The 26286-nt window shown below is 31.8% G+C and overlaps 1 protein-coding gene and 1 long non-coding RNA gene across 2 annotated transcripts; both read right to left on the reverse strand.

Annotated features, from left to right (window-relative positions):
• Window positions 1–549: 549 nt before the first annotated feature.
• LOC139520707 (tetraspanin-33-like) lies at window positions 550–7809 on the reverse strand. Its single transcript, XM_071313589.1, has 7 exons — window positions 7614–7809; window positions 6536–6724; window positions 5451–5645; window positions 3045–3179; window positions 1959–2006; window positions 1367–1501; window positions 550–760 (listed from the first exon to the last, which is right to left on the reverse strand). Exons 1-7 carry the CDS (start codon window positions 7689–7691, stop codon window positions 566–568), a joined length of 975 nt encoding a protein of 324 aa, XP_071169690.1. The 5' UTR covers window positions 7692–7809; the 3' UTR covers window positions 550–565.
• A 6363-nt stretch (window positions 7810–14172) lies between these two features.
• LOC139520708 (uncharacterized) lies at window positions 14173–21397 on the reverse strand. The gene is made up of 2 exons (XR_011663943.1): window positions 21035–21397; window positions 14173–14734 (listed from the first exon to the last, which is right to left on the reverse strand). It is a non-coding gene; the product is annotated as an uncharacterized lncRNA (long non-coding RNA).
• Window positions 21398–26286: the final 4889 nt, after the last annotated feature.

Below are 26286 nucleotides of genomic sequence, written 5' to 3' on the forward strand. Positions count from 1 at the left end.
GTGATTGCTTCAATCTTTCTGAATTTTGGATATATATTTGGACTAGGACAATACATTACACACACAAAAAATTGGACAAAAGTGCATGGTGCAATTTTTTTAATGATGCAAAAGGTTATAAAGAACTGATAGAGGAATTAATTGTGGTCTGTGGCCTAAGACATATACATGTAAAAGTATGGAACGCCATAGCTGTCTTATGTGTCATTTTTATTATAATAAGGTGGGTTTTTATTATACGAAGAAAACCACTTCGTATAATAGAAAACCACCATCGTATAATAGAAAACCACCTTCGTATAATAGAAAACCTCCTTCGTATAATAGAAAATCACCAACGTATAATAGAAAACCACCTTCGTATAATAAAAAACCACCTTCGTATAATAGAAAAGCACCTTCGTATAATAGAAAAGCACCTTCGTATAATAAAAACCCACCTTATTATAATAAAAAAGACACATAAGACAGCTATGGCGTTCCATATAAAAGCCTTATTTGTTTGAGATAGGATTATATCTTTTTACAGATAAAAGTAGAAAAACGATCAAATAGTACAAAATTATTAAGAATGATGATCAAAAGCTGGATTGTTCACTCCATGATATCTTCCCGCTCTTTGATTTCTGTCTTTTGGAACATTTATATAGTAGGGTCCATCACCCTGAAATTTATTAGGTCTATTTTCTGGACGATCCCATTTTGCCTTCTGTGCCTTTATTTGGTACCGCAATGTTCGCGAAACACACATGATGAACATCTGTTAAAGAAATATTTTATAAATTGTTACACAATTGTACCAACTTCATCTGTTTTACATTTTGAAAACTTTACCAATGACACTTGTGTTATCAAGAATTTTGTCAAAGGTTTTACATATACTTTTAAGAAATAAAAAAATAAATAAAAATCAATGCTAAAAAAGTTTGATATCAAAAATAAAAAAATCCAAACTAATTAAACCTTTGTTTTAGTTAAATGTAACAGCTGTCATTTGGAATCGTTCGTTTTGTTGAAACAGTCACACGACAACCATTTCTATATATTGGTATTCTTTAGAAAAATATTTCATTTTATCTCTTTATATCAATATATTGATTCCGTAATATTTCTTGAAAAAATGTAAGCTACTTAAAAACCTGCAGGATCCGCGATTGAAATTACTAAATTGTGTGATAACAATTTGATTATCAAGGGAAAAAATAAAAAAATATAAAATTCATTCGACTAACCAACCACATTAATGTTTTTTCCCCAATGCTTTTATTTGCACTCCCTTCTCTATTGCTTATGAAGAATATTTTATTTTTAACGAAGTTGGTGTATATAGTACTATCATGTATACTTATCCTTTGCTATTCATTACCTGAGGTATCAGAACTCCTAACAAAACACCACCAGCCACTAAAGCATTAGAATTAATCCAGTTGCCAAGAGACTTCAGACAACCAACTGTGTAAATCTTATCCACATTTGCCCCAGGGGCTACAGAGCCATCTGGCTGAAATAATATATTAACATTATTATTATATTGTTCAAAAGCGTATATATTAATATGAAATATATATGATTATATGCATTGTTTTTAACCTTTAACGTATTAATGTTTGCTTTCGAAGCGTTTGTTGAAAACTACAGAACCTATTACACCTCGTCAATTGTCACTAACATAGCAGGAGAGGCTTGCCATTCCTGGTGACACAGGTTTCGTGTTGTTGAATTTTTACCCCTTTCTGGAGGGTTTGTGTAATGTTGTGGAATACAAATCCGTCTCTTTTTAACACAGTATTGTCTTTCTTTGATTCTTTGTATGAACTGCAACTTTTTATAGGTTGGACGACAGTTACCAGTTGACTATGCCAATCAGATACTCTTGGTTCAATTATCTCAACCAGTAACCTTTAAGTAAATAATTATTTAAAGTTTCAGCTTCGACGACAAACACATAAACGACTCACCTTTGGATCCATGACATTTTTTCCACACAATATATTCCTTATATCACCCTGAATAAAATTACAAATTTTTAATTTTAATCAAATAATAAGTTGGGCAGATCGATACCAATAGCAGCATAAAACATTATACAACTAGTTGTTTTGGTGTGTTTTTTGTTGTTGTTGTTAATATTTCTATAATCATTAAATTACCTTACTTTTTCTAAAAATACTGAAACATCCCAGATAACTTAATAACAAAAGCAAAATGTAAATCTCAGTTTTCGGCAAATCAGACAACAAGGACGAACTTGCACAGTGACATTTAATTTTTTTTTCAAGAGTTGAATGATTAGCAAACATTGTACTAATATGACAAATGCAACGGAGAGTGATTTAATTAACTTAGACGTTGCCGTATGCTGATGGTTTTGAACAAAGTTTATAATATTTTGACATCAAGATGAAATATGTCTGATGAATCTCTCTTATCAACCAACAATAGGATATTTTCAGAATAGAAATACAAAATGCTATTGAAATAAGTATCTAATAAACTTTTGAAATAAAGTAAGTGCTTACAGCCGATTGCAGTGAGTGTGTAGCTAAAGGTAATATATTTGGTTAGCTTGCTTGCTATCTGAGCCGTGAAGTCATTATTAGGTTAAGTAAACTACTCTCCTCTAACATTATACAAGTCCGATAGATAACCAATCTATCTGTCTGTACAGTACGTCTAGGCTACTTGGAAATGAGGGTACTTACTTATGATGACTTCATGGTTCAGCTATCAAGCAAGCTAACCAAAGATATTACCATTACCAGTCATACATATATTTGATAACTAAAACGATCTTGTACAGTCGGCTCGCATTAACATTTCAATTTGATGTCCGAATTGTAATAGTTCTTACAATATTGTCTACCAGAGAAGTATCTTATGCATGTATCAATATTGTTAACCAAGTTATTTTCACTTATATCCCTCTCTTGTCGACCTCGAGGCTATTCACATTTGAGATTTTATCTATATTTCCTTTTTTTTCAATGGTCGCGTTTGAAAAGTAGCTACTTTATATAATATTTATAACTGTAGTCGGTACATACCTCTTTGATCTTACAACAGGATGCTGGAACGGAACATTTTTCTGGAGATTTACTGGTAGTGGTACAATTGTAATACATATTGTCGTTCCAATCAAGGAATCCGTCTTCCTTGTCTCCAAGTCCACAACATTTCAACTACAAGTAAAAGTTCAACAGGTTTTTTATCATGTTGTAATTTTGCCACTACACGTTGAGCAAGCAACGATTGATTCTTTAAGTCACTGTTGAGGCTACATAAATTCGTGGTAATACTGTTTAGCATTTATGCAAAAAAGAACTACACATTTTCAACATTTTTCCTTTCAAAATTAACACAAACAAGACTGTTTCTATATAACACCATGTCTTGCTCACAATGCCTACTATCAAGTAAGCAGAGAAGAACTTGCCATTTGCTGTATTTCATCTATGAAGAAAGCAGAGAAGAACTTTCCGTTTGAAGTATATCATCTATGAAGAAAGCAGAAAAGAACTTACCGCTTGTTGTATATCATCTATGAAGAAAGCAGAGAAGAACTTTCCGTTTGAAGTATATCATCTATGAAGAAGCAGAGAAGAACTTACCGCTTGTTGTATATCATCTATGAAGAAAGCAGAAAAAGAACTTACAGCTTGCTGTATATCATCTATGAAGAAAGCAGGGAAGAACTTACCGCTTGTTGTATATCATCTATGAAGAAATTGTATATCATCTATGAAGAAAGCAGAAAAAGAACTTACAGCTTGCTGTATATCATCTATGAAGAAAGCAGAGAAGAACTTTCCGTTTGAAGTATATCATCTATGAAGAAAGCAGAAAAAGAACTTACCGCTTGCTGTATATCATCTATGAAGAAAGCAGAGAAGAACTTTCCGTTTGAAGTATATCATCTATGAAGAAAGCAGAAAAGAACTTACCGCTTGTTGTATATCATCTATGAAGAAAGCAGAGAAGAACTTTCCGTTTGAAGTATATCATCTATGAAGAAAGCAGAAAAAGAACTTACCGCTTGCTGTATATCATCTATGAAGAAAGCAGAGAAGAACTTTCCGTTTGAAGTATATCATCTATGAAGAAAGCAGAAAAAGAACTTACAGCTTGCTGTATATCATCTATGAAGAAAGCAGGGAAGAACTTACCGCTTGTTGTATATCATCTATGAAGAAATTGTAAATCATCTATGAAGAAAGCAGAAAAAGAACTTACCGCTTGTTGTATATCATCTATGAAGAAAGCAGAGAAGAACTTTCCGTTTGAAGTATATCATCTATGAAGAAAGAAGAGAAGAACTTACCGCTTGTTGTATATCATCTATGAAGAAAGCAGAAAAAGAACTTACAGCTTGCTGTATATCATCTATGAAGAAAGCAGGGAAGAACTTACCGCTTGTTGTATATCATCTATGAAGAAATTGTATATCATCTATGAAGAAAGCAGAAAAAGAACTTACAGCTTGCTGTATATCATCTATGAAGAAAGCAGAGAAGAACTTTCCGTTTGAAGTATATCATCTATGAAGAAAGCAGAAAAGAACTTACCGCTTGTTGTATATCATCTATGATGAAAGCAGAAAAGAACTTACCGTTTGCTGTATATCATCTATGAAGAAAGCAGAAAAGAACTTACCGTTTGTTGTATATCATCTATGAAGAAAGCAGAAAAGAACTTACCGCTTGTTGTATATCATCTATGAAGAAAGCAGAAAAAGAACTTACAGCTTGCTGTATATCATCTATGAAGAAAGCAGAAAAGAACTTACCGCTTGTTGTATATCATCTATGAAGAAAGCAGAAAAGAACTTACCGTTTGTTGTATATCATCTATGAAGAAAGCAGAAAAGAACTTACCGCTTGTTGTATATCATCTATGAAGAAAGCAGAAAAAGAACTTACCGTTTGCTGTATATTATCTATGAAGAAAGCAGGGAAGAACTTACAGCTTGCTGTATATTATCTATGAAGAAAGCAGAAAAAGAACTTACCGTTTGCTGTATATCATCTATGAAGAAAGCAGAAAAAGAACTTACAGCTTGCTTTATATCATCTATGAAGAAAGCAGAAAAAGAACTTACCGTTTGCTGTATATTATCTATGAAGAAAGCAGGGAAGAACTTACAGCTTGCTGTATATTATCTATGAAGAAAGCAGAACAAGAACTTACCGTTTGCTGTATATTATCTATGAAGAAAGCAGGGAAGAACTTACAGCTTGCTGTATATCATCTATGAAGAAAGCAGGGAAGAACTTACAGCTTGCTGTATATTATCTATGAAGAAAGCAGGAAAAAACTTACAGCTTGCTGTATATTATCTATGAAGAAAGCAGAAAAAGAACTTACCGTTTGCTGTATATCATCTATGAAGAAAGCAGAAAATAACTTACCGCTTGCTGTATATTATCTATGAAGAAAGCAGAAAAAGAACTTACCGTTTGCTGTATATTATCTATGAAGTTGACCATATCATCATCATCTACAACGCCATATTTTATAATTGCCTCGTGCATAGATTTTTCTGGAAATAAACCAAGTTGTTCTCGAGCATCCGGTACAAAATAAAATACAAACACAAATATCACAAAGACAATTTCTCCAACGAACATGAATGTCACCAAATAGTTAAACTGAAACAAAAAGAAAAGCACATGTGAATTAAGTACCCGAAAGTTTGTGAGTTAAACTGAAAGAAAAAGTATAAGCATATGTGAATATAAGTACCCGAAAGTTTGTGAGTTAAACTGAAAGAAAAAGTATAAGCAGATGTGAATATAAGTACCCGAAAATTTGAAAATATACAATGTAAGTACCGAAAGTTTGAGAATATTTATAAGTATCCGAAAATTTGTGAATATAAGTATCTGGAAGTTTGAATTGCATGCAATAAATAATATAGTCATTGTTAACATGGAGATTGATGATCATAAAGTAAAACTGTTCATATGTATTTTATTTATGACTATATAGATTTTTTTGTTCTCACTATCCGAAATGCACTTGATTTTTAAATGTCACTGTCTTTTGATTATGTTCTATGTTGTCCCATTATATCTTAACGTTAGTTTGGTTATTTTGAAGGTGTGGTGCTAATGGCAGGTCTTTAATAGTTTCAAAACCTTTTAAAACCTGAAACATTTCAAAGTTTGTGATATTGTAAAAGTGGCTTCTTTTTATTGAAGACACTAGATTGTCCCCTGTTGATATATTTTGATCATTTGTGTCGCTAGCTTGTTGTCTCATTGACGTAGGTTTCAAATCTCCTTTTATTCAAACTTAAAAAAAACAACATTTCTCCTTGATCGTTTTATAGAAATGGTTTAAATCTTAATAAAAATCTAAGCTTTTTGGATGATTTAAAAAAAAAATTTAACGAGCATAATTTCATGTTATCCATTTAATCTACTTTTTTCGTCATGGTTTCAAAGTATTTTAACTGATGTTAATGTCAAAGTTGTATTGCATTTTTTGTTTTAAAACTGTTGTGTTTACCCCTTGTATACATGATTAAGTTACTTACAAACTGTAAAAAACATGTATTCTCTCTCAAAGCACCCATACAACCAAAGAATGCTACGAATACAATGACTGCTCCCGCAGTACACATAATAGTGGACGGATCCAAGAAGAAATCAAAAGCATCTTTCACTACTTTATGCTTCAGAATAAGAATGTATGTTCCAAGAATTGCAAAGGCGAGACCAAGAATCTAAAAAAATCAAATTAGAAATATGCAATTGTAAAGAAGGAAATACAAATCTCTTTTCTTATGAAAAAAAGAATATCCAGTCTTTTATTTTTGCATCCCCAATAAGGATCAGACATGACAAAATTCAACTCTTCGTTTGTTCTCCACTTTATCAAACTTGGAAAGTTTGATAACCTGTTTCAATTTTAAGCTTGATTGTATGTCCTAGACATTTGACTGATTGTATTTTTTATGAGACTAATTGCTATATCACAGGCATGTCTTATACCGCGCAAGAAGGCTCAATAAATGAAGGAAGACGAGATGACTGGCATCTGACAAATGTTAATATCATGATGTATTATTGGCATTAACACCTTATCTTGCTTTCAGTTTGAGACTATTCTATCAAAAACACTAACCAAAACTGTCTCTGGAAGAACAACAATTTAAGGCTTGCTTTAGATATTTTTGCATCTTATGTTTGTGGTATACCATCTTTCCCGCAAGTTTATTGTTTTCTGTTTGGTATTAAATTAATATAAAGATTCATTTTGTTACTTCTTGGGATCAGTTAATTTGGCAATCGTCAATGGCAGTCAGCAGAGTTTAAGAACATCAGTTGTTCAGCTTGTTAGTCAAATGCGTTTTGTTAAAATATACTTTTTCACTTTTTTGGTATATTGGAAAATGTTGTTTGTGCTGTATTTTGACCCCTCTACCACGAAATTTGTTTTACATGCACACGTATAAAAATTGCGGTTTTTATCCAACGCAATCTTAGGTTTGAAGGTTGATTTCAATTTATACTTGTATATATATATATTGTCTTGACAGTATTATCATTTACATAGCTGTGTAACTATTACTATAATTCTAAAAATACAAATAACTGATAAATTACTCTTACCCAGAAAACGAAATTTAGAGAGAACAATAAGTATTTAACGATTGGATTAATTTCCGATTTTTCCCGCCTGCGTGCCATCTCTTCATCTCCAAATTAGTTTTCTTGTAGAATAAAATTTATCGGCTGATATCCTGATCCGAATAAAACAAAAACAAAGCGTCTCACGTCATCCCGGAAGTCCTGATATTTTTTTGATTTACTGTCGAATTTCAAGATAACAGTGAATGTAAATATAACCTTACATAAACTGATCGATAACGATATAGACTGTGAACAACATGGGGAGATTGGTTGTTAAAACTGTAAATTTTACACTTTTAGAGATTGATAAAAAGGCATGCGCGTTTTGCTTTAACGTACTATCACTATGTGGTTCAGAGAAATTTTTTAACCAGATCGATTAAAAAACTCAATATGTAAAATATACAATCAGAATCATGATTTGTGTGTATTTTCATTATTAATGACGATATCTTCTATCTCGATTCGTCCTTCCCTTTTCATTGAGGAGGCCGGATGCTACTTTTCTCATTTTAAACTAGGAGTATGCTGCCACGGTCGAAAGTTAAACAACAAGACTTCATAGCTTCTCGCATCACATATATAATAGCTGTTGTACAGTTTAATATTCTATCTGTAGTGAACGGTCTCTGGGATAGAAACCAATTCAATATTATGGACATTAATTATACAAATTTACAAAAATACAATGGTTGATAGTACACTTACAAACGACTAAGATAAAAGGGTTCTTGTATGGAATTAACTAAGGTTGACCTTGCAACTGTGTTTTACACGAGCCGGAGCGACATTCAAATCTAACAGTTACACAGTGAAGTAAAAGTCCCCAGTAAATTGCAATTTTGGAATGTTAATGAAAGAATTTGACCTTATTGTAAGGGTTTTTCTCATTGTTGAAGGTTGTATCGTTGCCTATAAATGCTTATATTCACTTCATTTGATCTTTGAAGGAAAGTTGTGTCATATCTCCTTATTCTTATATTGAGCATTGGCATATGAAGTCCAATATTAACGTGTTATAGAATTCTTTTATTTGTCTTTTTTATTATTACTTATACTGTTTTTAAGTGTATTTTTTGTGATGTCCATTTGACGTGGCTCGGTACTTGTACATCCCATCATTGTGCTATGGTATTTTTTTGTATTTTGGTCTTTCCTGTTTGCTTTTGTGCTTGTCTATATGCCATTTTGAGTTTTTTTTTACATATGTTTTTTTTGGGGGGGGGATTTCAGATTACAACACAATGTTGACTTTTGTATCCCTTTTCTGACATTTTTACCTATTATGTCTGTTTGTTTTGTTCACAACACATCATTGTCAATATAATGGAATTTTATGCAACTGTAATACAAGTGAGAGGTTTATCTAGCTATAAAACCAGGTTTAATTCACCATTTTCTACATAAGAACATGCCTGTACCAAATCAGGAATACTGCCTCTGTAATGAAACTCATCATAGATACCAGGATTAAATTTTGTATTTACGCCAGACGCGCGTTTCGTCTACAAAAGACTCATCAGTGACGCTCGAATCTAAAAAAGTAATAAAGTCCAAATAAAGTACGAAGTTGAAGAGCATTGAGAACCAAAATTCCTAAAAGTTTAGCCAAATACAGTTAAGGTAGTTTATTCCGGAGGTAGAAAAGCCTTAGTATTTCAAACATTCAAAAGTTTTGTAAACAGTTAATTCATAAATATGACCATATCAATGATAATCCATGTCAGCATACTTCTTCAACTTAATAAACGATTGATTTTTTTTTATCAATATTTGTTTAAATCGTACATACCATACTGTAAGAATCCGGACACAAAAAGGGAAACGACAATGTATCCTGCTTTAAGTTTAAGCAGAAAATGCCGCTAGGGAATGTGATGAAGTGAAACCTGTTAGATATTTACTTAATCACCTTTTCTGGAATTTTTGGGTTCTGAAGGCTCTTTAACTTTGTTTATATAGTTAAATTGGTCGTTATAACCTTTTTTGATTCAAGAGTCACCGATGAGTCTTTATTTTGTGAAATTTGGAAGGTATATAATTCATCTTTTCAAACCTAGTCAAAGTTCAGGAACCGTATTAGTATTCCTCCGTTGGACATTGTAGCACCAAATTACTACTGAAATAAGAGCTGAGGATCAATTTGCATTATTTTTCGTCAACTGTCATTAATTATGGGATACTTTCATCAAACTAACGTGAAATTTTGTTCGGTCCATCTTGTTACTGGAGGCGCTTTCTTTAGAATCGGTGAACCTCAGATCTATGTATGCATTTAATCATTTTCATTCTTTCGTGACTGCATGATAAGTTGTCTGTCTATAAATCAAAATTTGTTATCTGGTTGATAAGAAATTAGTGGTATGTTTTACTCCGTATTCAACAAAACACTGACACAACACTTTCATGTGTAAGAAAATTTGAAAAATGAGCAAGTGCTCGTGAATCAGTAAAAATCCATCGCCTAAAGCCGAGCATTATCCTCTTTCTTGAAAAAGACGATGTTAAAAAGATTTTAACAACTTAAACTTGTTTACCTGTAAGTTTTAAAAGCTTTTTAAGGTTCTTCATCTAATTTTCAATATGATATAAAGTATGTTACGTTTATTATAGACAATAGCATATGTTGCAATAACAGTATTCATAAGCTAAAAAATAATTTCCTTGCGAAAGGAAACTTAAATACTTTAAAATTAAAAAAAATATGGCAGGAAAAGGCAGTTTTTACTTCTTATGGTTATCTTTCTTTGGTTGATAAGTAAAGCATATAACCTAGCCTCTAAAATATTCGCTTGGCGGTAAAGGTGAAATCAGTTGTTTTTGGATTTTATTTGTCAGATTATCATGGTTTCACGCCACTATAGATTTATCAAACTCAAAGCAGTGCCATACAGACATATTGTTGCATATAGTGTTTAAAATATAGCTCTCTGTTGGTCGAATAGATTTTAAGGAGATGGTTAATACAGACGAACTGTTCATTATTTTGCAGCTTTCATATCAAACCATTTTTGATATAACAAGTCTAAAAGGGTAAAACATCCCCAAACAATAACAATAAAATGAACAAATGTTTAATATTTCGGATAACAGATATCCTTCATCAGTATGAATATGATGTAAATGAAAGTACAGAAGCCTTATAGTTACTGGAAACAAGTGATGGTAGGAAAATGAGTGACTCATTCTATGTATTTTCATGTATGCCCTCTTGGGGAAACTGCCTTAGCTTTCTGATCCAAAACCTTTCCCGAGCAAGTCTGTCGGCCCTTGACCAACCCTCGTTGTGGTCTATGACAGTGATTGTAAGGTTTTTGAGATCAGCTTGTGTGTGCTCATTTTATCTTAAAGAACGACTTGCGGGGAAGTCGGGCTTGCAGGTATAGTCACTTTGATAACATTTAATGCGTTTGTTGAATGTTTGTTCTTCTCGCCAGCATACTGCATGCCACACCAACACTGAAGAAGGAATACACCATTCTGGGTTTTGCAAGTTATATAGCGTACAAAGACCCAGTGAAGTGGCAAGTTAATGTTTGAGTATTCAGTATGTGTTGGCAAGTCACCCATCGTCTGTATAACACGACTTGCACCATCCTGCAATTGGACAGCTTTTATTAGAGGAGACGTCAGCTCTCACAAATAAGTCTTTCAGACTTGTTTGTCTCCATAACGCTAAGACAGGATGTTTGGGAAAGGTCTTGGATAATTTCGGGTGCTTGGCAATAATTTTATGGACAAGTAAAATTTTTAGTTTTACTTGCCCAGGGACAAGTGCTCACAACAAATATTTCCACACCCCTGTCTATGAATAAATGATGAATAAAACCACTGATTGATCATTCTTCTTTTAATATTCTTTATATAATCATGCATCAACTAACAAACAAGAAAAATTAAACTACTACTACTACTTCTAAGGTAATTTTTACTGCTTTGAGTTTGGTAAATCTATAGTGGCGTGAAACCATGATAATCTGACAATTTTATGTTTCATTTGTGTCTGTATGGCACTGCTTTGAGTTTGATAAATCGGTAGTGGCGTGAAACCATGATAATCTGACAATAACACAACAAATAAAGAACAAATAAACTCCCTATGATTGTTAACTTCTGTGTCATTTGATCTCTGGTGGTTAGTTGTCTCATTGCCAATCCCCAAATCTTCTTATTTTGATATCATTCTAGATACCAGGACTAAAATTGTATACTGTAGACGCGCATTTCGTCTGTAAAAGCCTCACTAGTGACGCCCCAACAAAAAAACCCGGTTAAATTAAGTACAAAGTGCCCATCTATTTTATGTGCAGGGTCGTTTATTATCATATTGAAATCAAATAACTCCAGTTGATATCAAGCGATATCCAATTCTCACTCCTTTTGAAATCTATAACAATACCATAAATTTATGCTACTTTTTCATAGTGTTATCCTCTTCGTGCTGTAAAAATTACCTTTGAAGTAGTAGTAGTTTAATTTTTCTTGTTTGTTAGTTGATGCATGAATATATAAAGAATATAAAAAGAAGAATGATCAATCAGTGGTTTTATTCATCATTTATTCACTTTTTTTCTGATTTATTGGGCTAATAAACAATGATTATTCTTTTCAAAAGTCGAATCAAATATAGAATTGATGTCAAAGTCTGGCTAGTAAGAAAGCAACTTTGCCATCACTGTTCTTTGTACAAATTAAATCCACATGCCATAATATATATATATATATATATATATATGAACACGATTTATATATGATAGCCCTTCTCCTATTCCTTAAGACATAGTTCAGTCACAAACTGATATCATTCGACAAATAATACAGGAATATTAGATGATAGAACAATGCCAATCTTCAGTGTTTACAAAATACATATAAGAGCTTTCTTACAAATTGACGAAAGGTACGAACGAACGTAAAGGGAGCACGTATTACATTTCCACAATAACTGCTAAAAGAGTCTTTGTCTTAGTCGGTAAAACAGCATTCTTTTCTAAATCAAATTTATCTTTCAAAAAATAAGCATATCGCAAATAAAACACGCTTTTAATATCAGAAAATAAAGCAAAATAGTGTCAATACACCTACGTTCATTACGTTACCTACGTAAACCACGATTATATACATGTTCGCGGGAATTGTTCAAGCACGAGTTTCACAATTATTACTTTAATGGCAGTATTGTAGTATGTTAATCGACAAGGTTCACATTTTTTTTTATGAGTACGGTTTCAGCAAATTTTCACCATGCATATGGATCATCGAGATCTGCAAAACAAGGATGCTACAATGTTTTGAAAAGGCAATGTGAAATCAATTCAGGAAAACAGATTTTGTGATAATTTTGTTGTTGATAAATGACGAAAAGTTATGTGAATCTTGTGATCGCAGGCAACAAATGTAAAACTAATGCTTTAATTGTAAATTAAGTTTAATATGAACGTAACAAAGTTCACACTGTTAAACAAGCATTAAATGACTAAAAAAGAGAAGAAATCCAAAACAACAAGCTATGGGAGCATTTCATGAATGTTCAGTACCAGGACGCAATCATACGCTAAAACGGTTCCATAAAAGAGACTAACTCCGGTGTATGGACACATCACAAGGTGACAATGATTATTACCCAGGAAGAGGCGGTGATTCACAAGTATAATTTAATGAGCACCTGTATATGACATAGTATGAAAGTCATCTTTCTTTTTCCATTTGATTATTGTTGGCGTTTCAAATATTGAATTCATGGGTATTTGTTTTTCTACTTTTTCTTATTTTTGGTGGACAATGTCATTTTTTTTTTTACATAAATAAGGCCGTTAGTTTTATCGTTTTTCTCGTTTGTATTGTTTTACATTGTCTTATCGGGGCCTTTTATAGCTGACTATGCGGTATGGGCTTTGCTCATTGTTGAAGGCCGCACGGTGACCTATAGTTGTTAATGTCTGTGTCATTTTGGTCTTTTATGGATAGTTGTCTCATTTGCAATCATACCACATCTTCTTTTTTATAATGTATTTGCATTTGTATTTTCTTTGGTGAAATAATGCTATATTGTAATTTATTTTGAAAATTATGAGGGGTGTGGATTGGACGCCATTTTTGTTTTGTTTTTAGGAGTATGTTTTTCTTCTCTCTTCCCTATATTTATTATATTTTGTAAAGTTTTCTCCTTTTCTTACTTGATGGTATTATATTTTTACCTATCGTACGTCCCGAAATCCTATATCTCACGAAAAATCTAATTTAATAAGTGTCGTTGCATGTAGGGTTATGGTCGTAGGCTAACATTAAGGGTGAAATGCCATCAAAGTTCCATGACGATTATGTTATTTAGTCAAAATAAAGGATCCCTAAAACGAGTTTGACGTATGATTCGTCAAGATTACGTGCCTTTCGTCAATTTGTAAGAAAGCTCTATTAATAAGCGACACCACAACAATACTATTTTACTGGGATGCACATTTTTATACAATCAGATACAATATAGTCTTGCGCTTTAATTAATTAAAATAATAATTTGAAGAACATGATACCAAAAATATTTAAAATTGTGAAATGTTTTATTCAGTTGTTTAAATACAAGTCAACAGTTATACGCCGACAGAAATATTCAAATATACATCTTTAATGACAAGTTCCCATGTACATGTATTACGGTTGTATTAATGTCTTCTTTTGTATTCCTTTGACTTTGGCTTGGGCCACCCTCATACTGTCATATGAAACTACACAATTCATCAAAATATGCAATTGTGTTTAAGAACGGTTTAATTTTTATATTGAAAAGCAGCAAAAGTTGTTCAATGCTCCTGAAGATGAATTGAGATAGCAAATCAAAAACTGAACATAACTTTACATTAGCACAATTCTTGGACGTAGCATATTTGTTTTTTAATTCTATCTTGGCGGTCTATCTTATTCTGACTTTTTAATTTTCTCATTAAATTCACTAATTGGTTCAAAGATAGGTCAATTTTGAGATCACCATTATCCGTATAGTTTGGCCATTCCACATCATCATCTCGCCCGTTTACATTACCAGCCATCGACGTTAAATCTGTTTGTCTCAAAATGTCACCAAGCTGAACGCTGTCGAATGTACCCTGGAAAAAAGGTTAAAGAACTAGTACCATAACCAATATGTATAAATCCTGCTATTATTAAATGTTTGCTGAAGGCAAAATGTACCAGAAACTGAACTGTATAGTAAATCATCATGACTCTCTGACACATCTCCATTCAAACCCATAATTTAGGTATGACTGTTTAATTACCAATATGATCAATGCTAATGCAAACGAATGTAATAAATTCTTAAGGTATAAAGTGCATAGAAAAAAATATTGTGAAAACCAATGCATTGCTAATCCATGATGTTTGATCTTTGATGCATCAAAGTTGGTGACGCATATTTTATTGTGTTGTAAAGGACTACAAATGATGCATTTTGTATTAGTATAACACATGTTGATTACATGGATAGTTTGAATAAGTTGATGACTGTTGTTTGCTAAGCGTCCAGAGGCAAATATTTCATGCATATTCTGGAAGAGACAAAATAAACAAGAATTTAGTTTGATGTGTTCTCAACGTTAGTTCAATCGTACTTTCAAAAATGATTTGTCCATCATACAAAAATTGCGTTAGTTTGACATGAAATACCTACAGGTGGTGTCGGTCCGTTTTAAGTGGACGTTCGCACCGATGAATCTCTTGTCGTATACGCCGTGTATTATAGCGGGACGGGAATTAAGTGCGTTCATTAATGTCACATTTTTATTTAGAACTAAAATTTAATTTTGAATGTCTCTCGGTTCTTATCAGTCAATGAAAAGTATAAATTCTTATTATCAATTCATGTTATGAAATAATTTACTCATGAATATGCAAATCGAAATACAAAACAAAATATGTACAAATGGGTTATCTTTCTTTGGTTTCACATACGATAAGCTTTATTAAATGGTGCTGTAGCAATATCAGTAAATTAAAAACATAGATAAACAAAACTATGTGACAATCCAAGTAAGCATGATTATGCCTATTCTATGCTAACTGCATCTACAATTGCTCGACATTGGAAAATTGTTAGAGATGGTAAATTGCTATTGTTTTACAATAACGCAACGCACTTGAAATACCTCTAACGCCATTGAAATCGCTTTCGCCGGAATAAAAATCGCTGCTCATAAGTTTGAAGAGATGTGATGTGTGTGTGTGTTTATGTGTGTGTCACACATCAATCAACCATAGACTAAAAAGCGAAATGATAAATATCGAAACATGAACGGACAGTGCATTGTCATCAATAAGCAATAATGCACGCTTCACCTGAATTCCCAAAATTGATCAAAATTTATAAAATAAAAGATGATAGTTGATTGCATCGGACCAATTGGAATGACAAGTAGGTTGGCATAAGTCAGGACAGACAATTTATTAGAAATTTTTCATCATAACAGCTAACACTTTAAGAAACTGTTGTCAGGGTTCGTCTACGTGAAGTGAGCATTACATTCTCCTAATAAATGCTTGGATTTCAGGTGTTTGCTCAGGTCAGACGTGTCTTTGTGTATGTAGAGTTAACACACTAAAACACACGTCCCCCAACAATTACCGTAGCAGTTGCCACTTTCCAGTAACTATAGATAACTGTTAGGGTTCTTCAAAGTCATGACATTAGGACAGAATATTTGTAGAAGTCTTTTCAAATATATAAATATAGCTTAACTTATTGTGTCATTTAGTTGTCGATTCATTTTGCATTGAAACATGTATTAGTTTTTTAAAATTACATTCGAACCAACCAAACGAGATCGAATTGAATTCTTTTAAACAATGGATATAAGCTTAATCAGATGTTAACCGCACATACAACGTTTTGTTTCAGTTCCATAAATCAACCTTTTAAATCTTTTCCAAAGATGAAGGAGAAATAAAAGAAATAGCGAAAAGACTTCAAGACTTTTTGAAAACATCAGATTTGCATTTGCTCTATATCACCTATTATCATTATGATAGCCAATGGTTACAATTTGGTCCCTCGTGATAATTGCTTGGCGAAGATGATTAAAGAAGGGGCCTGATCGTAAACCTTGGCTAGCGCAAATGAACCAGTCCTATTGTATGAATTTCCGGAATTGCAATGTTTTATATAATAAAACAAGCATCATCCTATGTTTGCTTTATTGACAATTCACAATAAATGATCATTATCAAACTAATTCCGGCCTTTCAATCATTTATGTTCGGTTGCGTCGATTTTCCATTAGTTTGTTTACCAGGAAATACAACAATTGATTGTAATTAATAACTGTTGTATGAGTTGACTTAGTACTATCTAATTGTTATTAATTGCTATTTTTTTCTAGATTATATAAAAGTTGAAGGAGAACAGTTCGTGTGTTAGATCCAGCCTGTCTGAAGGACAGTTTCCGTAACCGAACAGTTTAATACTCCTTTTTTCCCTGAGAAATAAACAAAATGCAGGGATGATTGTTTGTTGGAACATAATTATATTGAAATTATTATTTGTCAAAATGGGGTTTTCTGTATAGTGTTTTGTAGACTTTTGTTTGCCCGTTGCTATGGTTTTGTCTGTTTTTTCTTCGACTTAATAATTTCTTTTGTATCTTCTCTCTTTTATTTTCATTTTTTTTTTAAAGATTCTTAAATGAATGTTAACATTCAAAACAAAAAAAGAGGTAATTATTTTACCCTAATCCTCAACTTCATATCAACTTTTAATTTTCATTTGAAAAGAAAATATATTGAATTGATATAACAGGAAAGTGTCCTTGAAGCACTAGATAATATATTAGCAATTTTCTCGACTCAGAGCGACTTACATCTCTATGACAACGAGTCCACATAAGAATATACAAAATGTTAACTTTTGTATTATGATTAAAATTTTAAAGTATCAAACCGAATAAAAAGAAAATAAAATAAAAAAAAAAGCCCGAAAATCTGTATTTTGAGGACCACACAAAAATAATGATTCGTCGGCATTGGATTTTTATAAGCAACAAGATATATATGTGTATGAACAAATATTAAACAAACTATGGCTTTGGTTTTTACATTTTCATTTTCTGCTTTCGGAGCTAGCAGTTAAAGATATACCACAGTAAAAATAATTAAAGACAAAGAATTATAAAAAAAACAAAAAAATACAATTGTAGTGGTTTAACGGAAATTTAAAGAGAGACGTAACACTTTTTTTTTGAAATCATCTCTTCGTAAATTTTACGGACGCCATCACGAGTTAGTTGACCGTTATCATTATTCCGGGAATAACCGTTTCACAAATGATATCGGATATGTTCCTTACGTCGTAACTATAATCCCATTCCCTTTCATAAATGTGACCTACCGAATAAGACTATTTACCGGATTTGTTATCTCATAAGCAACACGACGGGTGCCACATGTGGAGCAGGATCTGCTTACCCTTCCGGAGCACCACAGATCACCCCTAGTTTTTGGTGGGGTTCGTGTTGTTTATTCTTTAGTTTTCTATGTTGTGTCATGTGTACTATTGTTTGTCTGATTATCCTTTTCATTTTTAGCCATGGCGTTGTCAGTTTATTTTCGGTTTATGAGTTTGAATGTTCCTCTGGTATCTTTCGTCCCTCTTTTTTCAACACGTTCTTATTTCGATGGACTATTTGTTTCGACTGATATATGTAATTCTTCATGCGAAAACGTGCATGTCTATCTAACTTGTCCGTTATTGTCCATAGTAGTGAAAGTTTTGAAAATTGGGAACGAATCATGCTTCTTTAGAAGGAAATACAAAACATATATACAGGCATTTGATGTTAATCCGTTAAGATTTATAATACCAGCGCTTCCTGCAGCGGGTGATATAATTATATTGATGGGTGCGCAAGTTCATTCTTTCTTTTGTCCCACTTTTATGCTGCTATAGCATCTAAACCGAATTTTGTATAACTTTCAGATTCTTAACCACATGATGAATTTTTGGATCTCATTTTTCATTTCTTCATAAGAATGACAGTTTTATTAAATTGGCCTTCGTTATAAGCATTCGCAAATTTAAGTACACTTCACGATCTCCTCCTAACCCCGAAGGCATGATTTAGTGAACCTTCTTAAGTATCTCAACATAATGCAATTGTGCATTTCCTGAGTTACGACAGAACTATTCCTGTTATTTTCCTTCGCAATTCTCGGGGTTACCCGTTATTTATCTGGGAGTTCCTGCCACTCTTCTAAGATTTCTTAAAGACCCCACTATGAGAATAACCACTGATGACAACATGGCTGAGAGAAAAAAAAAAGTATGGACAAATAGGTCCACAATACATTTTGGAAAAAAAAAGAAACGCAGTAACCGAAACAAGATACCACCAATTAACAACATTCGACTACTCCAAAAAAATACAAAAAAAAACCCAACAAAAAAAAAAACCCCAAAAAAACCAGACGTACAAAGACAAACAATAATGCACAACATATAAGCCTCATGAATTTTGACTTGTTAATGGTAGACTCTCTTAGTCGTTCCTCCAGATATTTAATTTTACAAATGATTAAGAAAAATTTCAAATACATTAGAATAAAGAATTACTTACTTGTTCTCATCATGGACGTTGGTAGAGTTTAAACCATAATAAGTGACAAATCAATGGATAGATTGTGTCATAAAGACCGAAAACGATGATCATTCAAAACCAAATAAAAGAAAACCATAAATAACAATGTAAATTATTTAGAATAGACCTATGGTTAAGGTGTTTCAACTGTTCATGCTGATATTCTAATATTTAATTAACAGGAAATAATACTAGGCCGAGCACGGAACACGAGATGGACATTTTACTTTAATTGCGTAGGATACCGAGACTGAACTTCGAAAATTCATTTAGAAAAGAAACTTTATTCAGCAAGAAGTCATCTGGTTTTTTTTCTCGGTAGAACTGTTTAATTTGTGAATTGTAGATTTCTACTTTTCACTTATGCACATCGAATAAATTCCACTTTCATTAAAGTTATATACAATCAAGAAGATGAAGCATGATTGTCAGATGTTAGCAGCTATAGGTCACCGTACGGGCTTCAACAATTAGCAAAACTGAAACCGTAAATGAATTTATAAAAAGCCTCGGTATTAAAAAGGCAGCAGTCCTTTTGCGTCAATTATTGTTTTTTCAGGAGTATCATTTGCGCTGTTATTCTGAACTGTTTTATGCATTTCTGCCTCCAAAAGAGTTAAACAAGAAAACAAGAAAACTAACTGCATAATGTATGTACAAAACAATAAACGAAACACAAACATCTTGGATAGACAACAACAAAAATTGTATTTTTGTATTAAACTCAATCTAACCTTTTCTTACGAAAAAACCCATGACCTACTTTTAATTGTAAATAAAATGAGAAGTGGGTATATAAAGAATAATAAAAAAGTAAGCAACCAGAAAAATAACCCATCTGATATCTAAGATTAACATGCATTCTTCAACAAAAGACTCAAGTGTCTAAAAATATGTCCAGCTGTTAATGGTTCCAAGTCTTTAAAATGTGTGAATAAAAACTTTGAAAGATTTGCCAACAATGCCCAATTCTCCGATTATAAAAAAAGAAGGTTTGATCGACATGAAGCAACGAGGATACTGACTTGGGACAGGCACATGAGTATGGTTATTTTATGTAACGTTCTCTATATATATGTAATTTTGATATAGCGTAATGTTAATTACGTACATTATTTACGAACAAATCAAGTACAGATGTATTTGATGCAAAAAGCAACATGTTTCAGCTTCGATTCTTTTATTCGTTTTATATTACGAATTGACATTGAATCGCTTTCTTTTCTGCTTATAGAATTGATAATATAGCAAATTATTAGGCATAATTTTTTCCCTATGTAGACAGAAACAATTGCAGAAACGAAGCGAAACAAGGAAATAGTGCAAAATGAATTAAAAATAAATAAATTAACAACTTTTACTACACTGTCATAGTACATTAACAACTTTTACTACACTGTCATAGTACAAGGCATAGCTGTAACAAACCAAAGACGGGATTTTTCACATCTTTTTATAAAAGCAAGGTTGTTCGGACACGTCTTTGATTGTTTTTACCCGCGCGCAAGATTACTGCTTCATTCGTTAAAAAATACTTCCGAAACTGTTTGCTTCGAAAATTACAGTGATCACTCAAAGTTCGACTTTAAAGCAAAAAATGTAATAACAAAAAAAAACCAAAAAAACCCAAACAAACAACGAATTTCAAGGTATATTCCATTCAGGGAAAGTAATTTAATCACACCAAACTGTATCACACGACTGTAAAACTAAGACCCTTGAAGAAAATAAATTAATTTAAAAGTTCTTAAACTTACAATTACATAGAAAATTTTAACTTACCATACTTCTGGATTCTGAGAATCTGTAAAATTCAAAAACAAATAAAAGTAAAACATAATTTCTAAATTTCAAATAGTATGCCATGACAAAATGTTCAAACTCCAATGCACATTACAGACACACACAATATATAACACATGTTAAGAACCTTTTCCCCACAAATCTATTTTTTGAAAAAATGTCCCTAGGACAACCCACAACAGACATGGAGTAATCACTACACAAATATCTAATTTCTCTTTTCAAAAATGAAAAATTAATCCGTTTCACAAAAAGTGTTAATATTATTAAAAATTAATATTAATGAAATAGTATTTGTATAAGGCTGCTATTAGCTCTCACGGGATAAGAATCATTTATGTCACCTGGAAATATAGTACCATGGATTAAATGTGTAGAAAATTTATTTTTAAATGCATTTCTTAAGAAAATACGATTAAAAGAATTTTACTGAAAAGCAAGAAATCCGGATTAAAGGTGTAAACCTTGTCATCGGGTGCTTATATAAATCATCTTTGGATTTTATGAGATTTTATGACATGCACACAGCAAAAAGCAATAAAAAAGTATATATATATCTTAAAAATAAAATTATCTAATTGATCCTCCTACCTAAATATTGCTTAAAATTCTTGCAATTCAATAAGAATATTTAAGTGGTTTTTGAAGTTAAATTTTTTTTTAAGTATAGAATAGAATAGAATAGAATATCTTTTATTTTCATAAGAAGTAACCTCAAGGGGAATAGTCCATATACATATATGACAATATAAAGTTACAATTTACAAATACAATAAAGCAGAACAACAAAACAGTATATGATAAATAGTCAATCAATGAGATTTGATTTAAATTATTATTTTACTTCAAATATTTGCTTAAAAAAATATAAAACCCAAGCGCCACATATAAAGGATGCTTAAATGTGTGTTTTATTTTGCTTTTTTTATATTTGTAATTTTCATCCTTTTCCAACGCTGCTAAAAAGTTCTTATTTCAGCTGCTAGCAATTTGATTAGTTTTACGTAACTGTAAGTTAAATTTAAATTTATTCAAATCCCATAGCCAAAAGTGGTGTTGATACACTTACATGGTTCTTGACATATGTTTCAGTGTATTATTTAAAAAAAAGGCTTATGATGCAAATGTGAAAACTGTTTTTAGACTTAGTTTTGGTCTCAAGGGACAAGAATATTATTGCACAGCTGAATGTATGATGTGTATTTTACAAGTTTTAATCTTGCTTTATTTTAGCAAAAGTTTATGTTTGTCCTCTTATGTTGTCAATACAAGATGTCAATTATGAAGAACAAAACAGACTATAATTGAACTATTGAAAAACGATTGGTTTGTCATGATTCAATATTTTTTTTTTACTGCGCGCATACTATAAAAAGTTGACATTAAAATCACAATTTAATATCCTCAGTTAAACAGAAAACCAGAGCAAATTATAGTTCACGACTTCTGTCATTCATTGACAAATTGTTTACTGATATTAGTTTTGTCTGGGGAACATTTTTCATTGGTGGTTATGTTTGCATTAAATATGATAGATGTCTCAATCAATTTCATAAGCACATTTGTTCAGTGGTTATATTATTGTACGAGCATAGAACTCCATACAAGTTTTTAACAATTAAAAACTTAATTGATGAATATATTTATTCTGTACCAAGAATGATATAGACACGATTACAAACCATTGCAAGTTCATAAATCCACTGTCAACCTTAATTCAGTTTTACAAATGAAAGAGGTATTATGTACAACCCATCATATCGACGATTTTGTGTTGTTCAATTAAACACAGCTTCGTTTGTTGATGTGGTTCATAAGTGTTTCTTGTTTTTGATATTTATTAGATCGTTGGTTTTCCAGTTTGAATGGTTTTACACTAGTAATTTTTTGGGGCCCTTTATAGCTTGCTGTTTGGTGTGAGCCAACGCTCCGTGTTGAAGACCGTACATTGACCTATATTGGTTTACTTTTATAAATTGTGACTTGGATGGAGAGTTAGCCAATCAGAAGAAAGTATTATAATGAAACATGCATCTAATGTAATTATTATTGTATGAGCATAGAACTCCATACAAGTTTTTAACAATTAAAAACTTAATTGATGAATATATTTATTCTGTACCAAGAATGATATAGACACGATTACAAACCATTGCAAGTTCATAAATCCACTGTCAAACTTAATTCAAGTTTACAAATGAAAGAGGTATTATGTACAACCCATCATATCGCCGATTTTTGAGTTGTTCAATTAAACAGAGCTTCATTTGTTGATGTGGTTCATAAGTGTTTCTTGTTTTTGATATTCATTAGATCGTTGGTTTTCCAGTTTGAATGGTTTTACACTAGTAATGTTTTGGGGACCTTTATAGCTTGCTGTTCGGTGTGAGCCAACGCTCCGTGTTGAAGACCGTACATTGACCTATATTGGTTTACTTTTATAAATTGTGACTTGGATGGAGAGTTGTCTCATTGGCACTCATACCTCATCTTTTTATATCTTTTCAGCTACAAATAAAAAAAAAAGGAATTATAATTTTTGTATGTTTCAAACATAATTAAATAAATGTCAAAATAGAAATTCTATTTGGTTTAATTTCTTCAAATAAGCTTAAAAAATCGACAAATGGACTATATCTTGTGCAGGTATGTTCCAGTTTGGTTATGAATCACATTTTATTGCCAACCAAATAAAGATAGTCATTGGTGGCCTTCGGCTGTTGTCTGCTCTATGGTCAGGTTGTTGTCTCTTTGACACATCCCCGATTTCCATTCTCAGTTTTATCCACCTAAACCCAACTTACCGTTACCTTGATGGTATTTATTCTATAATTAATATAAAAAAAATACTCTAAAAATGCTGCAGAAGTATATGCAATATTTACTAACGTTAAGACAATTCTAACCAATACATCAATAGTTGACCTCATGATACAATCTAGTATTGCTGTAAATATACGAATTGTCTTAAGTCAGTTCAAATTGAGTAATTTTTTGAGGTATGATTATATCAATATTTATCATATGTGTATTATATTCTATATTTATTCTAACAAAATCATGTCATACTAGATACACGATTTGTTTTTGATTACACACCTTCATCAATATGTATTGCTATACACTCATAAACTCTTATGATATTACTTCCTGTCAATACAAATCTTGGAATTGAACAAGGTCAGACAATGCTTATATTGCGTCGGTAAAGTGTCTTTTACGGGGGCTAATTTTGTTAATGAACCGATGGTATCATATTATAACTTTTTGCTCCTTGAAAGAAGTTTCCGCGTGGGACATGCGACCTTCCTCACAGTTGTTCTTCAATCTAGTTTGTCACGATTTATCAATTATAACAGCTTTAATTAGCCATCCAAAGCGTAAAATTTATTTTGTTTAAATGTGGGTTTTGTTGACGTAAAAATATGAAAATCAGAAAGATCTAAAAATGGCTAAAAATGGTCTGGGTGTACATCAAAAGAAGTTTTAATAATTTTAGAACGATTGGTCAACTTCTAAAAAAATATATGTTGGTTTGATTTTATCATTTATTGGAAAAAAACATGTAAGAATTGGGTTTCTATCAGCACTCATTATATAACTTTTCTCTCTGTTGACAGAAACTTCAAAAAAGGTAACTTTTTAACCAGTAACTTTTTACTTGATTTTTTTTTTATTATCTTTTGTAGAATTCACTAGCTTTAGTAATTATAAATGTTTTTCTGTTCGTTACTCCACGCCATGTTCAAATTGATATACGAGCACCGCCTAAAATTTCAAACTGAATAATCAGTCCCAATCTATTACCCAAGATAGAAAGCAATAAACCCATTTTATCAAAACAATTGAGACAATATCTAAAGAGCCATGTAAGGAAAAGTACTTTTCCAAAATTTTATATGCAAATACTTGGCATACTTAAGTTCTTATGATAGGCTATGGCGCCCCATAAGACGGTTTAGTTTATTTGTGACTTAATTTTATCTCTTTTCGCGATTAATGCATCTTATAAAACAATTTAATACCGCAACTAAAGTTAAACTATTATAAAGCGATTTGATACTCGTTGTAAATGAATAAGTGATAATATAGTCAACAATGGGATTTATAGCGTATGATAGGGCCAAGCATTGGCTCCATTCTTCTCCACTTGAGTGCTTTTATTGATGCTTATTGTATCTTCTTATTTGCTGACACGTTCAAGAGTAAACTACAAATAAACAGATATTCTCAAACGCCTTCGTGGAACGTTGATCATTGTTAAAGAGATGCTTACCTCGAGAGTCTTGGCTCTCCAATTAACCCTGCACTATATTTGCCGTTGATAATGACGTATAAATCACTCCGCGGTATCTTTATGGTCTTGTCAATGAGAATTATAGATATTATTGCCTAGTCATTGTTTTTCAAGATGTTAATAAAATTTTATTCAATAGCCTCTTCAAAATTGACACTTTTGTGTTTTGTTTCATCTAAATTTTATTAAAATACCCTTCGAATTTTGGCGTCAAATTGCGAAACATTAAATTTTATTTTCTGTTTAAACTTGAGTTACGTTAGAAAATTAAAAGATTTCAAGCGAGTATCAATTTTTTTTATGAGAATATTATGGGAACAATTTGACATTTTTACACTTATGTTTTTGCAGTCTGAGAAAAGGTTGCATACAACACAGATTCGATGACCCGTTATATATATATTTGGATTCGGGAAAATATAAAGCGGACAAGCTACTTTTAAATATTTTCGCACTTTTTTTTATTACGTGTATCCCGTGTGGTTTATATCTTAGCAATCAAAACCTATATTTCTGCTTTGAAACATTTTCAACATATTGATTTTCAAAAGGTAAAATAAGATAAGAACCCCTATATTAATTGTTCCACAAAGGATACCCATATCAATATATTTTCCAGAAAGCATTTCCATAAGGAGTCTGATCAACTGCTGTTGAACGAGCCTAAATGTAATAAACACGTATATTTTCTATTCTTGCTTCAAAATAACACTGTTCATCTTTTAAACACATATTCCTCAACTGTAATTTTAACCCACAAAAAACTTAGAAAATAAGAAAATGGCGACCAGTAGAGGACTGTGTTACACATTTTTATAAGTAGATGGATCTGTATGTAAACCATTCGAACTTAAATTGTCTAATTTTCAAAATGCTAAATGACAAGATCCTTAAAAATTGAAAATAACTTTTATAATTTCAATGCATCCAAATC

Source organism: Mytilus edulis, chromosome 4 (assembly GCF_963676685.1).
Source record: "Mytilus edulis chromosome 4, xbMytEdul2.2, whole genome shotgun sequence".
Classification (NCBI taxonomy): Eukaryota; Metazoa; Mollusca; class Bivalvia; order Mytilida; family Mytilidae; genus Mytilus; species Mytilus edulis.

Excerpts from the sequence above, each read along its gene's own strand:
- LOC139520707 (XM_071313589.1), bottom strand. The coding sequence starts at position 7,691 with ATGGCACGCAGGCGGGAAAAATCGGAAATTAATCCAATCGTTAAATAC. Across the intron at positions 5,646-6,535 it reads ATACATGTTTTTTACAGTTT|TTTAACTATTTGGTGACATT; the intron begins GTAAGTAACTTA and ends TTTTTGTTTCAG. Across the intron at positions 761-1,366 it reads TAGGAGTTCTGATACCTCAG|ATGTTCATCATGTGTGTTTC; the intron begins GTAATGAATAGC and ends TTTCTTTAACAG.